Source organism: Lactuca virosa, chromosome 5 (assembly GCF_052849685.1).
Source record: "Lactuca virosa cultivar CGN04683 chromosome 5, Lactuca_virosa_CGN04683_v6, whole genome shotgun sequence".
NCBI classification, from domain to species: Eukaryota; Viridiplantae; Streptophyta; class Magnoliopsida; order Asterales; family Asteraceae; genus Lactuca; species Lactuca virosa.
In genome coordinates, this window is record NC_136430.1 from 252,870,046 (window position 1) to 252,889,616 (window position 19,571).

A 19,571-nucleotide genomic window follows, 5' to 3' on the forward strand; every position below is an offset into this window, starting at 1 on the left:
CTACTTCCTTTCCTAAATTTCTATATAAGACCTATCAAAAAATCTACTGTATGTTAAATATATCTTCATCAATATAATGGTATGTTGCAGTACATATACAACCTGAAAGAACAAAAAAAAATTAAGTCAGCGCCAACGGGCGCGCATGATTCTCATCAATGGTTTCGTGACGAGAATATTGTTTGTGTTATACTTTTTTGACAAAACTTCAAAAATGGTCCATATGGTTTCCGAAAATCTAAAGTTTAGTCCCTAATTTATAAAAACCTAACATATGGTCCGTATGGTTTCAAAACTTTTAAAAAATGGTCCTTTTCGCTAACTGAGTTAACATTTAGCCGTCAAGTGAAGAGCATTTCTGTCATTTGACAACCACAAGGACCATTTATGAAGTTTTATCTTAATTTTTAAAAAATAAATAAATAAATAAATAAAATTATTTAATATTAAATGGCCCTCTCTCTCTCTCTCTCTCTCTCTCTCTCTCTCTCTCTCTCTCTCTCTCTCTCTCTCTCTCTCTCAAAAACCCTACCCCAACGCCTCCTTCTTCTTTTCCCCTTCGTTCATTCTTTTCTTCCATCATCACCAACATCACCTTTTCTCATCTATATCTCTAAAGACACCATAAATCATTCATCCAATCCTCGGAAAACATCTACCTTAACCCAAATCGAAACTAGAAACCTAATTACGATACATTGTGACGCTTCCAGTTGGATTTATTGGGCATTTAATTTGACTCTCCCATTTACAGTATTTGATGATGTCGTGGTGGAGAAGAAGGTTGACCGATCTCCTCCATCGATTTCATAAGGACCCACTTACGATTTCTAGGGCTAGGCGAATTCATCCGATTTGGATCTGCCTTCGATTTCATTATGAACAAGCACTCATTTGATTCTTTGGATCTGTGTTCGGTTTGGATCTGCCTTCGATTTCATTATGAACAAGAACTCAATGGTAAATAAAGAATCGGAATCCTAAATTCGAATCAAAAGCTGAAATCATTTTTGTTTTTGTTTCTGTAAATCAATTTGAGTTATTGTGTGGGTGTTCTCATTTCTGGAAATCGATTTGTGTGTGGGTATTCATCCTGCCATAAATTGATTTGTATGTTGGTGTTTATCTCTCACTGTTCATTCAGTTTATTCAGTTGCTTTATATGTTGGGGTCTTGTGATTCTGGTGCTCCGGTGACTCCACATATGAGTTTGGACTCTCCATTACCTAATCCATCGGAGGTTGAAATCATTCTTTTCCTCTCTTATTCAGGCTAAAGATGAAGAAGAGAGGGGAAGGGAAAGAAAGATAAACATGAGGTGCTTTTCTTCTTAGGTCTTTCGCTTCCTTTTCCAATTTTTCATTATTCTTCTACCGGTAGTACATTTTCTGGTGAGTTTCAAATTTAATTGTGTTTATGAATGTGTAGTTTAAGTTTCAGGTCAAATAAGGAAAAAGAATATGGTACGGGGGAAGTTGGGTGTTACTTTTTCTTGCTTGATGCGTTTAAGAGAGAGAGAGAGAGAGAGAGAGAGAGAGAGAGAGAGAGAGAGAGAAACCTTTTAATATTAAAAAATTAATTTTTTTTTTTTAAATAAGGCAAAACTTCATAAATGGTCTCTGCGGTTGTGAAATGACAGAAATGCCCTTCACTTAACGGCTAAATGTTAACGGAGTTAGCGAAAATGACCATTTATTTAAAGTTTTGAAACCACATGGACCATTCGTGAGGTTTTTATAAATTAGGGACAATCTTTAAATTTTCGAAAACCCCATTTTTAAAGTTTTGTCTATTTTTTTAAAATCTTTTCATTCATTTCATTCCTGGATGTAGTGTAAGACATTAAAATCTATAGTACAAAAGTAAATATGTTTGTATGTATGTTTGTGTAAGGCCAAACAGAGTGAAGTCGTCAAATGACATCGCCAAGCTCGCTAAGGGCATGGGAACACCGCCCCCTAGCGCTCGCTAGGGGGCTTCGCTAGATGAAGTTCGTTAAGGGCTTGGCGAGAGGAGAGAGGGAATGATGCTTGCATATGATTGGCTGCTTTACAAATCAATATGCAAAATCAATTTTAAAATCAGATTCTACAATCAATCACAAAAATAAGGATTGCTAAATTAGAAATCACATGCTTCGAGCTTCAATCGATCATGAACAGTTAAAAAAATCCCTGCAGAGGGAAGAAAACGATTGCACCTAATGGAGGCGATGGAAGAACGCGATTGCAGGCAATGGAAGAAAGACACTTGCAGAATCGGAGCTTGGGAGGCGACATGCTCGATAAGAAACAGAACACGATGGATGGAGGCTGCTGATTTAGGGTATAACTTAATGGCAATGGGTATTTAGGCATATTTTAACTCATAGTTACAAAACTAGTCCCTAAGGTATTTAGTAATCTATATATTTGTTCTAATGACTTCTGCTTTTTGGAACAAATATTTGTGTAATATTAAAAAAATGTTTGTTTATTAAATTAAGCTATAAAAAGAAAATAAAAAAAATAAAATACTAAGGCTGTTACCACTCCCAACTAAATGTTAAGATTAGATGTTAAATAGAGAAAAATGATGTGGCAATCAAAAAGCTGACAAAGTGTTAAGAGTGCTACCACTCCTTTTAATAGAGAAAAATGATATGGCAATCAAAAAACTGACAAAATGTTAAGAGTGCTACCCCTCCTTTTAGCCGAAGTAAAACATTAAAAAAAATATTCGTATAAAAGTAAATGTGTCAACACAGATGAGTTCATAGCCTTCCCCAACCATCGACTTTCAATACCCACAATCGACTCTCAACTATCAACCTGTAAGGATTCGAAATCAAACCAAAACATCACTCGTTTTCAAAATGATCGAACACAGTGAGGATCATAGATGCCCAAACCATCGACTATTGACCATTCGATTCCAGACTTTCTTCGCATACACAAACCATCGACATTGAACATCAACTTCGAAATCAATATCAAATCATCAACATTCGAAGGCGATATCCATACCAAAAACTATATTCCTTGTTTGTTTTCAACCATCAAACATTAAAACCAATGTCGATTCCAAAAAAAACTTCGATTTTGACTTTTCAGTTTGACTTCTCTTTTTGGATCGACCCAAGAGAATGATACCAAATCAATATCGTAGTCAAACTTCAATTTCGATTGTTCTATCTCATTCGATTTCAAACAATCGACCACAGTTCTTCATTCGCTTTTTTGTGTTCAATCCAAAGCGAATCCACATTGACACCAAGAACCATCAAAAACTCAATTATCGAGTTCTTAATAACAATTTGATCATAACGATTCTATATAAAATTGATTCACAAGAGGAATTTCACAATAAAAAAGAATCGATTGTTATGAATAATGGGATGAAAACAAATACGTATGAGCACAGTCAAGAACAGTTGAAGGTACAAGCACTTTAAGCCTATGTGTGGAAACGAACGAAGTGCTTCATATCTGATTAATTAATTCTTTGGGCTCAACAGTGAAATCGGATCTAAATTGGACTAATTATCTGAACATTATACGAATTACATTTTAGGCTCAATTTAAACGAATCATGAACAGTAAATTTTGTGATATTGGGTTTGATCTAAACAAAAATAATTGGATCAACAATGGGGTTTGAAACAGATTTGATCCAATGAAGCAAATCGATCAAAAATGAAAAACGCAAAGTACGAATCGAAATCATGGACGTTTTGGAATCCATTTGAGAATTTGAGATACCTTTTTGATGAATCGAGATCCATTTGCAACAAACGAATCAAATTTACAAGATCTTGGTTCTTTTGTTGGAACGAGAAAATTTCCAATTTGAACATTGTACCACCACCTACTATGCGTGTTGTATAACTCGTTCTTCGTGTTCTTCAATGATCCAATAACATTTTCATAAGAACCACCAACACTTTTGGGTTTTGACTTCAAATTCAATGCAACATTTGGAGATTGTTGCTTTGGAACCCAAATTTGCTTCACGGATTTCGGCTTCACAACATTTGACGATTTTTGTGAATAAACTCGCTTGTTCTTCCGATTAATCTTCTTCTTTTTCTTTCTCATCTTTTTGCATCTTGAAGACTTGATTTCATGAACAAACCCACTTTCCACAACTTCAACTTTGTGAGTTTGAATCAAATCTTTTGGAGTTTGATACTTGTGAATTTCTTGGATCACCGGCTTCCAATAAGGAATCATTCTTTCAAACGAATCACAAGAACACAAAATATCATCGGTTTGAACTCCAATCGAGCAAAAAACCTTTTCATCTTGAAAATCAACTTGAACGCCTTTTTCTTGAACATCAAGATCATCATCAAGAACACCTTCCCGAGCTTCACGACAATCTGCATAATATTCAAGTTTATTGCTTCCATATTTGCATTCAGCATGAGAAATTCCTTTTGTGACTTCTCTATCTCTTCTATTTCTTCGTCTCTTTTGATATGTTGTAACCAAACGATCAAACAAATCTTTGGTTTGAAAAATTGGACAACTAATTAATTCTCCAACTTCATTCTTTTCTCCATTTACAACGATATCACATTCACTTTTCAATCGAGCAGTCAAGCTATAAAGAAGATATTCAAAAGTGCATTCACCTTGAACATCCTTACTATGTATCATCCATTTCTCCATAATTGCTTCTTTTCTTTTGAATAAAATGATATGAACTTGGGTTTTCTAGAGAGAGAAAGTGAAAATCGAGGAGATCTCTAGAGAGAGAGAAAGTGAATATGAACCAAATTCTAGTGAGAGAAAGTGGTACAAACAAGTATTCTAGAGAGAGAGAATCGAATTATGGATCAAATCAAGGAAAAATTCGATTTCTAGAACACAAAACACTCTCTAAATACGAAGATCAATAAGAACATGAAGAATCACCAAATCAAGATAGCCATCAAGGATCAATTCTTGATCCAATCAAGAACACCCGCTTTGATACCAATTGTAGTGGTGGTGATTATGATGGCGTGTGCGGAATTAAGAATGATTTAGTGAATCATCAAGTAAAATCAAGAACATGAACACCAGAAGTAAATAATTCTTTTAAGCTCTCATTAGTTTCATAGAAAGAGTACAAAATGGGTTTGCAATTTTCTCTATCTAAACTAATCTCTCAAAATGTTCATTAGATAAAATGAGTGTCACTCACTTCCTTATAAAGGAAAGACAACTCATTATGCACAATCAAAGGAGTAAGCCCTCATGACATCCAAGAGTGACTTTGCACCCTAACAGTAGACAACATATTCCTAGTAAATTTTATATTGAATAAAATATACTTGTCCAATAATTTAGATAATTTGAAGCTGGTAAATGTATAACTTCATTTCCTCCTTATTGTACCGAGTAGTAATTTTTCTAGCAAATTGGATGTAACTTTAAAGTATTTTTCCTTGCATAACCTTTTACTTTTTTAAAGCATTTTGTCTACATGATTATTCTAGAGCCATTTACTATTTTCACTTTTGGTTACTATTTTTTGTATTGTGTATTATAAGGTTCTACAATTGTGTTTTCTTATAAAATATGTTGTAAGCAATAAAGCACGCATGGTCACAGTATATGTTGTGTTGCAAGTAAAATTTTTACTAAGTTAGAAATTGCTATGTTTTCGACGATGAATACGATCTGCGAAGAATACAAAGAGAGAAGTTTTTAAGGTCGTGCGAGACAGTGACTATATCGTTCGGGCTCCCACAGGTGTCGTATATGTTGCTATGTTGGTTTTGTAATTGGTTATAATGTAACACCTAGATTTCAAGTATCCGTTTTAACCCTTGAGTTATGTTTATTTTTCATGTTTAGTCCCTGATGGCAATTTTGTAATTTTGAAGATCTTTGGAGTACGCGGGGCGTACACCCTCGTACGTAAGGCGTACTCCGGAGCGCATTAGAACGCTGAGCGTACGAAGGTACACATGACGTATGCAGTCAGCGTGCAAACCCTAAGTTTTAGGGTTTGGACCCTATTTAAACTCACTTATGGCCTCAAGAACCTTTTTATCTTCAGCCTCTCTCCTTACCTCGAAAACCCTAAGTGTGTTTGTGCTTGTGAAGCTTGTTAGGGCCATTTTGGTGCATTTATGACGGTCTGATTAGAAGACAATTGTCATCTTCTTCACTCTATTAGATGTCTCGATTCTCTCCTTTTCCTCCAACGACATCCCAATCAGAGAAGAAATCAATGTCCACTTCACTTCCGTCCTATCTCTCGTCTCCGTCTCCGGGCGATTTGGAATACACAACGTCCGCTCTACAATTTCGTCAAGATATGGACTAAATCATCCTCTCACACGTCTCTTTCACCAACTCTCTTTCCATATTCTCTCATAATTCCACCGTAGAAAAGCCCTGGAACTGGGCAGTCACAACGTCCGTTTGTTGAGAACGACGGTCGGACGGATTGACGAGTGGAACAATCAATTAATATTCATCGGTGATTGTGAAATCGCCAATTCTTCTTCAAGGCACGAGTAGATCTTCGTAGGACTCAATCACCTTCGATTTCATCAAATTACAAATTACAAAATACAATGTTATGGAACCTTGCTTCAATTTTAGTTTTTCCCGATTTCATCGCTCCTAAAGGTAATTTCTCATATATCTTTCTAGATTCTGGTATTTGATTAATCAAATTAAATTTTGCAGATGGATGATTGTTATTTATTCTAGTTCTGTGTTTTTGCTCGATTCAGCTGTGCTTGAGATATCGATTTTGTTGAATTCATGAACTTGTTGAATTGTCTAATCTTTAGGATGTGATACTACACAATAAACTGATGGGTTTTAGGTAAAACAAATAAACTAGAAAAACAATTCCTAAGTTCACATGCAACCTACTTTGGATCTATGTTTTAACTATTGAACATATAACTTTGAATTGCAAAACAAGAACCCTAGAGGAGAGAGGAGAGGGAGTATGCAAAATCTCGGCCTTAGGGTTTCTTCAAAAGAAAGAGTGACCAAAAACATGAACCAGGAGGCTCCTTATATAGCTGAGGGATCTAGGGTTTAAGGGAAACCCTAGTTATCCTTTGCTTAGGGCCTAAGCAAACCCAAGGGCCTTATCCAAGCCCCTATGGACGAAATTATTAGGGTTTCCCCTAAAGATTTCGTCCACCCTCTTCCAAGGGGGTTCTAGAGCCTTCCACTCAACTATTAGATAATTGCAAACTAGTCCCTGCACCTTATAATTAATTCTTTTAACCCCAAAATCAATTCTGATTAATTTCTGGCTAACAATTAATTAAACATAATGATTTCTAATTAATATATTAATCCATTAACATATTAATAAATCATTTATATTAATTTATTAATCTTATAAATTAATATCTCTCCTTTCATAATTTCCTTGTCCAGTTGCTAGGTTGAGGGCAACCCAAAAGGACTGTGCTGCTATCAATTCAAGTACATACCAATTATAGTTATGGGCTTAGACACCTAATCCAACAGTCTCCCACTTGGATAAGTCTGTAACTATAATTGCTAGTATGCCTTCTAAATTTGACCAGCAAATTGTAGCTTCCAAAAAGCTGCTGCCGAACTCTGACCCAGTCAGTTACGTGTCCTAAGATAAGTGATCATATAACCCTTCGTTCTGCTTGATATCCCCAGACAAAAGACATGGAATGTAATCAATCTGTTTGTCCAGAATCTATGTTTCCCGATTCCTGATTTGTGATGATGTAGGACTTCTAATTGAACACATCAATTTAGTCCTGGCTGGGCCCAGCACATAAGTCAACACCAAATCATCGAGGGGCCCACATATATCGCTTTTCCTGTTAGGGCAAAAGGAACGACTAAACGTTGACTCATATGCTTGTATCTTTTACTCATCAAATTATGCATGACAATACGTTTTATAACACCAAGTTACTGATGCGTTTTCGTATCACCAATACACAACCGACTTGTAAATTACAACTCATATATCTTCGTTTCAAGATTATAAGATATTATCGTCTCAGTATTACTCGTGATGAATTCCATGAAGTAATACTCTGAGCGAGGGTTTATCCAATACTCAAATCTCAATTTCTGAGTACTTATGAACGTTGCAGCAATTCTATTGCCATGTCTATCCTTAGACAATCTGCAATCCAATTCATGACAGTCTTAATTCACTACTTACTTCCAAGAGTACGAGCGACTGTGGAGTTTGAATAATCTCATTATTCAGGAAGTAAAACATGCAAAAATGAAACACAATAATAAACAATCGACAAAAGGTAGTAGCCAAACTTATAAATAATACTTTATTATTTAATCACCAAAAGTCAATTACATTTACTTTGTTACAAGTTTCAAAAACTAATCTAACTACTAAAACTAATATCATCTTTCAGTCCTATGCTCCGAGCATGCTGAATATGCTTAGCCCTACTCAGACCCTTTGTGAGGGGATCTGCTGGGTTATCTTCAGATGACACCCTCTTTACTATAAGATGGCCTTCTTCAACTCTATGTCTAATGAAATGGTACTTTCTGTCGATATGTCTGGTCTTACCATGATCTCTCGGTTCCTTTGTCAAGGCAACCGCTCCTTCATTATCGCAGAACAGTTCCATAGGCTCCTGGATGGTTGGAACAACTCCGAGATCCCCGATGAAGTTCCTCAACCAAGCTGCTTCTTTCGACGCTTCACTTGCTGCAATGTACTCTGATTCACAAGTAGAATCAGCCACCGTATTTTGCTTGGAACTCTTCCAAGTAACTGCTCCTCCATTCAGTAAAAATACGCAACCCGACTGAGAACGGAAGTTATCTCTATCCGTCTGAAAGCTGGCATCACTGTAACCATCTACTCTCAAAGTATCACTGCCACCAAGCACAAGAACCCAGTCCTTTGTCCTTCGCAAATACTTGAGTATATTCTTAACTGCTATCCAATGAGCTCTACCTGGGTTTCCCTGATAGCGACTGACCATGCTCAAAGCAAATGCCACATCAGGGCGAGTACATGTCATAGCGTACATGATCGATCCGACAGCGGAAGCATAAGGTACACGACTCATGTCATCTATTTCAACATCTGTACTTGGGCATTGAGTCTTACTCAATTTGGTATTGCTCTGGATAGGTAGCTCTCCCTTCTTGGAGTTTTCCATACTAAACCTCTTTAGTACCTTATCCAAGTATGTGCTCTGACTAAGTCCAATTAGTCTCTTCTTTTTATCTCTCAATATTCTAATCCCAAGAATATAGGCAGCTTCTCCAAGGTCTTTCATGGCAAAACACTTTCCAAGCCAAGACTTAACTTCTTTCAAGGTTGGAACATCGTTACTAATGAGTAATATTTCATCGACATATAACACCAGAAAAGTTACTATACTCCCACTAGCCTTGATATACACACAAAACTCATCTTCACTTCTAGAGAAACCAAACTCTTTGACTTTCTCATGGAAGCAAAGATTCCAACTGCGAGATGCTTGTTTCAATCCATAAATGGATTTCTCAAGCTTGCACACTCTATTGGGGAACTTTGCATCAACAAAACCCTCTGGCTGACTCATGTAAACATCTTCAGCCAACTTCCCATTAAGGAAAGCAGTTTTGACATCCATTTGCCAGATTTCATAATCATGAAAGGCAGCTACGGCGAGCAATATCCTAATAGATTTAATCTTAGCTACTGGTGAGAAGGTCTCATCATAGTCAACCCCTGGGGTTTGAGTGAAACCTTTTGCAACCAGTCGAGCCTTGAATGTGTGCACATTTCCATCCATGTCTGTCTTCTTCTTGAAGATCCATTTGCACCCAACTGTCTTGCGACCTGGTGCACTATCAACCAAATTCCAAACTTGGTTGTCATACATGGACTTAATCTCGCTGTCCATTGCCTCTTTCTACTTGGAAGCCTCTGGGCCTGCCATTGCTTCCTTATAAGTGACTGGTTCATCTAAGTTTACCAGTGTTCTGTCACTTATGAATGTGTCACCATCTGAAGTAATATGAAAACCATACAACTCAGGTGGCACACTCACCCTAGTGGATCTTCTAAGAGGTAATGAGTTATCAATTGGTTCAACAGGAACTGTTTCCTCTGGTTGAGTGCTAGTGTCATCTAAGGTTCCCTCATTGGCTGACTCTTGAATTTCTTCAAGGTCAATAGTGCTCCCACTGTCCTCTTTGAATATGAGCTCTCTTTCAAGAAAGACTCCTCTTCGTGCTACAAAGACCACATTCTCACTAGGCCTGTAGAACAAATATCCAAAAGACTGCTTTGGGTAACCAATGAAAACACATTTCTCACTTCTAGCTGCTAGCTTGTCGTGAGTCTCTCGTCTTACGAAAGCTTCACAACCCCAGACTTTAATATGCGCTAACGAGGGAACTTTCCCTGTCCACATTTCGTGAGGTGTTTTGGCAACCTTCTTTGTAGGGACAAGATTGAGGATGTGGGCGGCTGTCTCTAAGGCATACCCCCAGAAGTGAATAGGAAGCGAAGCCCGACTCATCATAGAACGAACCATGTCTAACAAGGTTCGATTGCGCCTCTCAGCTACACCATTTAACTGTGGTGTCCTAGGAGGAGTCAATTGTGAGACTATCCCACATTCTTTTAGATAGTCGTTAAACTCGATACTAAGATACTCCCCGCCTCTATCGGATCTAAGTATCTTTATCTTTCTGCCCAATTGATTTTCGACTTCATGTTTAAACTCTTTGAACTTTTCAAAAGTTTCTGACTTATGCTTGATCAAGTAGATATATCCATATCTGCTATAATCGTCAGTGAAAGTCACATAGAATCGATTAGCATCTCTTGTAGTTGATCTGAAGGGCCCACACACATCCGTGTGTATGAGATCCAACAGACCTTCACCTCTTTCACAAGACCCTGTGAATGGTGATTTTGTCATCTTTCCCAAAAGACAAGATTCACACATATCATTTGATTTTAGGTCAAATGATTCCAACACTCCATCCTTTTGGAGTTGGGCTATGCGTTTCTTGTTAATGTGTCCAAGACGACAATGCCACAAGCATGCCTTGTCTACACTATTAGACAAGTCAATATTAAGTACACTATTTCCTAGGCTATCAACACAAGTCACTGTTTCATACACACCATTACAAGGCAAAGCTTCAAACATAAAAACACCATTCTTATAAACAGAAATTGAACCATTCAAATCATTAAAAGAATAGGTAAAACCTTGTCTGAACAATGCATGAAATGAAATAATGTTTCTCGTCATCTCAGACGAATAGCAACAATTTATTAAATCTAATCTAACATCATTACTAAGCAGAAGCTGATAAACTCCGATCTTGGTTACTGGTGAAGACTTTCTGTTTCCCATGATCAGGTTTATCCTTCCTCGCTCTATCTCCTCACTTTCCTTTAGACCCTGCAAATCAGAATAGATATGAAAACCACATCCTGTATCAAGGACCCATGAACGAGAAGATAATGAGTTATTAGCAGAAATAGTGTAAATACCTGCCGAAGATGGCTTCACTTTGCCATCCTTGATATCTTGCAGATATTGTGGGCAAGAGTCTCTTCCAATGCCCCTTTTGGTTGCAGTAAAAGCAAACTGCCTCTTTTGGATCAGAAACATGGGGAGTGGAACCATTGGGCTTAGCCTTTGGGCCATTACTAGATGACCCAGCTTGAGCCTTGCTCTTCCAGTTTTGCTTGGGAGGACCTTTCCTCTTTTTCCCCTTTCCCTGTCCAATAGCCAAAACAGGGGCACTCGTAGGTGTGGAGGGTATACTTTTACCCTTCATCCCTGCTTCAGCTGTCTGCAACAAGTTGTGCAATTGGGCCAAGGTCTGCTCAGTATTGTTCAAATGGTAAGTTAGAATAAACTGACCATAACATTCAGGAAGTGAGTTCAAGACCATGTCAATGGCCAATTCCTCATCAAAGTGAATATTGAGCTTGACCAAACGCTCTATGTAGCGTTGCATTCTTTGCACATGTGACACTACCGACTCCCCATCCTTCATCTTGCAAGCCATGAGTGACTTGACTACTTCGAACTTTTCTTGACGAGCTCGCTTATGGTACTTTTCCATAAGGTCCTTGTTCATCTCGAAAGGCCAGTAGTCCTCATAGTACCTCTGCAGTTCTGGGGACATAGTTGCCACCATGATGCATGCCACTTTGGTAGCATCATCGTAATGTTTCTTGTAGGCAACAAGATCTTCAGGAGTAGCTTCATTCTCATCAAGCTCTTTGAGCTCCTTTTCAAGAACATATTCTTTGTTCTCGAAACGAAGAGCCATCTTGATGTTGCGCATCCAATCGTTATAGTTTGAGCCATCCATAACGACTTTGGAGCAGATATTGAGCAAAGAGAAGTTCTGGTTGGAGGAGGATGAAGCAGAAGTGTTTCCAGGAGTAGACATCTGAAAAGAAAGAAAGTTTTAGTTAGATTTCAAGATACCTTAATAGAATAACCCAAAGATATAATATCAAGGTTAGGATCCAACTATGAAGATTCACAACTTAGAAATGGGATGCCGAGATCCAAGTGCAAATTTCATAAAGGTAGGTGAATGACGATTCACCAATTCCACCATTAGACGAAACAAACGAAGTGAAATTCCTAATTCTTTTGAGATACATTGAAACTATTCAATGGCATGTTTTAATCTCAGATTATGCTCTTCTATTTGTGACTGGGATGCCGAGGATCACAAACAAGATGTGAATAACCATGCAAATGTGCTTGGTAACCTCATTGTCTTTATCATTAACTATTGATGTGCTGGTAAACCACACACGCTCCATCAAAATGACAATTATGAGATACCCATTACTACTCTTTATTAGTGCCTTTTAGTGTGCTGGTTAACCACACACGCTCCACTAACGACCAATAAAGCATAATGTGCAATTTCATGGATTAGCATACTTTTCACATTTTTCCTAAAGTAACTAGAGTTGGGATTTTGAAAATAATGTTCTAGTACTTTTAATATCATTATACTTTTAATGAGAAGTAGTTGTCCTATCAAATCCGTTCTGCTAACGACCCTCCACTAATCAAGGAAGCGGTGGGTGAGAGTGGACACCCATTCAACTACCATTTTATAGGCAGTTTCCTTATACCCCCCTTATAGATTAGCTTCGTGAATGAGGCATACTAGCGATTTGACTGACCATGTTCTTATACATATATAATATTAAACTTTTAATTATAATATATATATAAGGTGTGTTTTAAAACATTTTAAAACTTCAAGGGTTTATAAATTTCGAAATTTAAGCTATTAAATTTAAATTTAAATAAACCAATTAACTAGATTTAATATTTATCTTTTAATTAACTATTAATCAAATTATTAAATCTTGTAAGGATTATCTAATTAAATTAATCCATTAATTTAATCCTAATCCTTATCCCTCTAAATTTCGAAAAATAGGGTAAGGATAATTATCCAATTAATCTAATTAAGCAACAATTATCCAAAACAAGAAACCCTAAAACTTCTAAGCAAATTTCGAAATTTACAAGGGAGGAGGCTAGGGTTTTTAAAACCCTAACCCTAATTTCGATTAGGGTTCTTTGGAGGCTAGGGTTTTCGAAAAAACCCTTTGATCCAAAACCCTAGAAATCGAAAATTTTGGCCTTTAGGGTTTAATAGCTATAAACCCTAATTTGCAATTCAACAATTGTAGCAATTCAATTTAAAACAACAAGTCTCTGATACCACTGATGGGTTTTAGGTAAAACAAATAAACTAGAAAAACAATTCCTAAGTTCACATGCAACCTACTTTGGATCTATGTTTTAACTATTGAACATATAACTTTGAATTGCAAAACAAGAACCCTAGAGGAGAGAGGAGAGGGAGTATGCAAAATCTCGGCCTTAGGGTTTCTTCAAAAGAAAGAGTGACCAAAAACATGAACCAGGAGGCTCCTTATATAGCTGAGGGATCTAGGGTTTAAGGGAAACCCTAGTTATCCTTTGCTTAGGGCCTAAGCAAACCCAAGGGCCTTATCCAAGCCCCTATGGACGAAATTATTAGGGTTTCCCCTAAAGATTTCGTCCACCCTCTTCCAAGGGGGTTCTAGAGCCTTCCACTCAACTATTAGATAATTGCAAACTAGTCCCTGCACCTTATAATTAATTCTTTTAACCCCAAAATCAATTCTGATTAATTTCTGGCTAACAATTAATTAAACATAATGATTTCTAATTAATATATTAATCCATTCACATATTAATAAATCATTTATATTAATTTATTAATCTTATAAATTAATATCTCTCCTTTCATAATTTCCTTGTCCAGTTGCTAGGTTGAGGGCAACCCAAAAGGACTGTGCTGCTATCAATTCAAGTACATACCAATTATAGTTATGGGCTTAGACACCTAATCCAACATAAACTGCATTTCACTTCTTCTTTTGTCCGTGCATCCATATATGCCTCAAAGCCTCCAACTGAGCTTGAATTGTGATTCACTAAGTTGTTAAGGTGTTGTTGCTTTTTTATTTAACGAACTTATACGTATACATGTGTAAATATATGTCATCAGCTTCCAGACTGCATTAGTTCAAATGTGCAGAGAAAACGTTGATACATTTTTAATAATAATAGAGGGATTCATTTGTGCAAATGAGTAAAAATAGGAACGGGCTGCATTTTCATCCTTTTCATAATTATGAATCAAGTGTAGTTTTGCATTAAACCTACTACCAGAATGTAAAATGAATATAATAAATTTTAACCCTTCTATTTTCCAGTCAATAAGATTTCTATTATTAATAATATACAATTAGTTTTTAATACCTTCATATTTTAAAACTTGTATCATTTGCAAAAAAAATGTAGATAAACAAATAGGTAGCAAAATGGATTGTTTCTTACATATGGTTTATTAGAAGAACAAATAAAACAACCAATGGTTAGGAAAACTAACATATGTCAAGAGATCCAATTCGTTGGCTTTTTTTTTCTATTTCTTTATTAACTTTGTTAATTTTTTTCTTATAATGGGGATTCATTAGTTCTCCATATTCAATTCATTTATGATGGTTATTTTCCTTATACTAGATTGGTTTTAATGATACCGATGCATACTATTAGATATGACTATGCTAAATATGCTCATGAAGATGACGATCATGAAACTCTAGTAAGATATATTTGTAAATTATAGTGGTCTAGTCAAAATTTAATTAGTTATATTTACATATTATTTTTTCAGGAAAGAGATGTAAGTGAAGAATCTAGTTGGAAACTTGTTCATGGGAGTCCAAGATTCCAATCCAATCCAAACCTATTACTAGCCCATTTCCATTCATTCCTATCTATATACATAATAGTAGGTAAGCTATGTTCTCTTTTCTTACCTTTCCTATACTGAATGAGAGTCTAAGGGGGTGTTTGTTTTTTCCCTGCAGATTTGTGTGGGCTCTTTTGTCTGCGTGGCGCAGACCACGCGCAGACTTAAAGGTTTGCAGTGTGTTTGTTTTTCTGAAGTGCACAGACATAAAAACGTCTTCACGAGGTCTTCACCATACACACTTGGGCCAACCTCTTCTAAAGTCTGCGAAGTGTTTTTAACCTAAAAAAATGCGTCCTTCTTTTGTTTCCGCCTCCATCGTCAAAACTTCCGACCTGGTCCATACTTCTCCACCCGACAGAACCCTTGACCACTCCATCTTCAATCCGTCGTCGACCATCACCTGCGATCAGCACCCCCGTAGCCGCCCTCCTCTCCGATCGAAGGCGTCCAGGGACCATGCGACATCTCCGATCTAGGCCACCAGCAAACAAGTTTCGTCCTTTTCCTTACGTTTTTTTTCAGTTCCAACATGAAATTCAGGATTAATCTTGCTGGGAAAACTCTCTAATGCACTGAAATTCTTGTTTCTTGCTTCAAATTCTTGTTAAATGTTGCTGAAAATTGTTATTTGCTGAAATTGTTGTTTGATTGTTTTTTTTTGGCTGAAATGGTTATGATTGTTGCTGAAAATAATCTTTTTTTTTGCTGAAATTGCTGTTAAATGTGCTGAAATCAACCTTTTAATATATGAAAATTTGTATTGAAAATGTGAAATAATGTTGTGATAGGAGGCTGAAAATACTTTTTATTGTTTCAAGTTGTTGTTGAATGTGCTAAAAATTGTTGTTGATTGCGTTGAAAATCGTTATTTTGTTTTAGAATTATGAAATAATGATGTGAATGTTTTGATTTTGCTGAAAATACTCTTATTATCTCAAATTGTTGTTGAATGTGCTTAAAATTGTTGTTGAATGTGTTGAAAATCGTTGTTAGGTTTTGGAAATATGAAATAAAGATGTTAGTTGTTGATTGAAAATTGTTATTTGGTTTTGAAAATACTCTTTATTGTTTCAAATCGTTATTTTTTTTTGTTGGAATGTGTATGATATGCAATACCTTATGAAATCATATTTGTCAATTTGTGAATGCTACAATACTTATGAAATTATTATTTTCTGTGATATATTGCTTATTAGAAATGGGAGAATTGACTTTTATTTTAATACCAAAAACCCTAAAGACGGCGTTTGAAGTTTTCTAGCGTTGACTTCTGATTTCCGGTGGATTTTCAAGTCGATTCTAATCTGGTTCGACGTGGGGAGTCTGCTGGGGTGGGGGGCTGCGTTTTATACGGGGTTTTATACGGTTATCTGAGCAGATGTGAATGAAGCTTTGACAGTATGTCCAGACAACGTGAGGAACAATGGAGGAATGTAGGAAGAAGGAACGATAGAAGAGCAGGGTTCTTTTCAGATAGTGAGAGAGATTGAATGAATGGTAGAGGCGGAGGCCAACAATCAAATGCAGAGTCAGTAAGTAAAATTGTTATCTCATTCTATGTTACTAACCTCCCTCCTGACCTGCAACCAAGGGAATTATGGCATGCATGTGAGAAACTTGGGAATGTAGTAGATGTGTATATTGCCCAGAAGTGTTCTAGAATGGGGAAACGGTTTGGCTTTGTACGTTTCATTAAGGTTAAACACAATCAGGAATTGGAGAGGAGATTGTGTGAGTTATGGTTTGGAAACTATCATGTTTTTGCCTCGATATATAAGTTCACTAGACAGAATCAAAGCAAATCCGATACAGGTTATGGGAAACAATACCAGAAAAAGAAGACGAGTGAATTGAAAGATGGAGATGGGCAGAAAAAGAAATCTTATGCCAAGGCTATTGTGGGGGAAGGGACTAGTACTCATAAAGATACTAGTATGGGTCGAAAGGTCATAATTGGGGGTAGAGAATTAACTGGTATGACCGAGGTTCAGTCTACAGTGCTTGCTGAAGTAAGGGAAGCTGCTTCGATTCCGAATCTAATTAACTTATGCTCTGAGGAAGGATTTTCTGATATCAAAATCAGATATGTCGGTGGGTTGTGGGTAGTGGTGTCATTTGAGTCTGCTAAAGCCTGTAAGAATTTTTCGTCTAATGCTGGTATCCAGAATATTTTTTGTAAGTTTCATGGTATAACTAAAGATTTTTTTTATCTCGCAAAGAGCTGTTTGGTTGGAAATTCTTGGGTTGCCTATGTGTACATGGAATCCATGTGTTTTCAAGAAGATTGCTTCGGTATGGGGATCAGTACTGTTTTCAGATGATTATGAGAATAATTGCATGTCAACTGGAAAAGTATGTGTGTTTACTGGGATTATGGCAAGTATTCACGAATCGTTATGGGTAACTATTGAAGGTACAGATTACCAGGTATATGTGAAAGAAATGGCACCGTGGGAACCTGATGTGGCACAAGATGGGAGTTTTGTAAAGGAAGACAATAATTCCTTTGGATCGTTTGACGAAGGAGAAGGTGAGTCTTTTGGCTTCAATTCAGATAAAGAAAATAAGGAGCATGATCGAAACCGTGAGGATGTTAATGTTAATGAAGTGAATAGTGAACCTGATTTTATACAGGAAGTGGAGAAAATTAATGATGCTGGTAATGATGAAATAGGGAATAATAATAGGCCTCACAATGTTCCTGTGCAATCGATGGGTATTGGTCATGGTTCAGCTTCGAAATTTGAGTTTAATAAAATGGAGAATGTGCAGTCGGAGGATCAAAGGAGTAGTGCTAGTATCTCGAAGCCACCAGGTTTCGGGGGTAAAGTTTTCAAAGAAACTCGTGGGCCTTTTCAATATTCAGAGGATAATCTTAGGAAGTCGTGGAGTACAGGATCAGTAAAGATTTTGAAGAATGTTATCCCATCGGTGGGGGCTAACTCGTGTGAAGAAGTGAGTAGGTTTATTGAGCTAGGAAAAATCCTTGGTTATGACGTGGAGAATGCTAAGGCGGATTTGAAAAATCGTCTAGTCGGTATGGGAGTGCTTCAGTCTTTATGAATTGTGTATCCCTTAATGTTTGTGGCCTAAATACGTCTAAAAAACATAGATGGGTTAAAGAGATTTGCAATAGTAACATGGTGAATTCTATTGGTATTCAAGAAACGCGTTTGACTCGGGTAGACCTTTTTAAAATAAGGTCTCTTTGGGGTAATTCAGCTTTTGATTTTGCTTGTAGTACGGCTAGGGGATGCTCAGATGGTATTTTGTCGGTGTGGGATACTTCGGTGTTTAAGAATGAGAGGATACATTGTCATGAAAATGTGGTGATTGTTGAAGGCTGCTGGATTAGAAAAAATATTAAATGTACTATGTTCAATGTGTATGCTCCTCAAGATGCTGGAAAGAAAAGGGATATATGGCAATATGTGATCTCGTATATGTCCAGAGTAAATGGTGATTTTATAGTCTTTGGTGATTTCAATGTGGTTAGATCTTCTAATGAGAGACGTGGGTCTTTGTTCTCTGTCTCACAGGCTGCCGATTTTAATAATTTCATTTATGAGGCTGATCTTTTTGACATTCCTATGGAGGGAAGGAAATTTACCCGGATGGACAAGGCTGGTATGAAACTAAGTCGGTTGGATAGATTCCTTATTTCTGAGAGTTTGTTAGATGCTATTCCAGATATCTCGTGTATTGCTTTGGATAGGAGGTGGTCAGACCATTGCCCGTTACTTTTGAAGGATGATCATAATAATTATGGTCCAATTTCGTTTAAGCTTTTTAATTCGTGGCTTCAAATAAATGGTTTTTCTGATGTAGTTTCTCAAGCAGTTAAAGAATTTGTTCCAGACTGTACTTTGAATAAGTGTCTTAACCTGAAGAATAAGCTCAAACTCGTTAAAGCCAAGCTTAAGGATTAGCAAGCTGATATGCGTAAGTTGAAAGGGGAGCAAAGAAAAGAGTTTATTAATCGCTTTCTTGATATTGATAAGTTGATTGATAGTGGGACTGTTTCGGCTGATGACATGGTCGAGAGGAAGAATATTCTTCAACAGGTTTCGGATATTGACAAGGCGGAGAGTATGGACTATGCTCAAAAGGCTAAGGTTAAATGGGCGGTAGAAGGAGATGAGAATTCAAATTTCTTTCATGGCATGTTAAAAAGAAAAAGAAAACAGATGACTATTAAAGGAATCTCTCAAGATGGTACCTGGGTGACTAATCCAAGTTTAGTTAAGGAGGCGTTTTTAAAGTTTTACAAAAATAAATTCAAGCATT

At 36.8% G+C, this 19,571-nt stretch overlaps 1 protein-coding gene across 1 annotated transcript; it reads left to right on the forward strand.

The window, feature by feature from the left end:
- The first annotated feature begins 18,424 nt into the window (after positions 1 to 18,424).
- Positions 18,425 to 19,213, forward strand: LOC145112617 (uncharacterized). Its single transcript, XM_079048760.1, has one exon. It carries the CDS (start codon positions 18,425 to 18,427, stop codon positions 19,211 to 19,213), a length of 789 nt encoding a protein of 262 aa, XP_078904886.1.
- Positions 19,214 to 19,571: the final 358 nt, after the last annotated feature.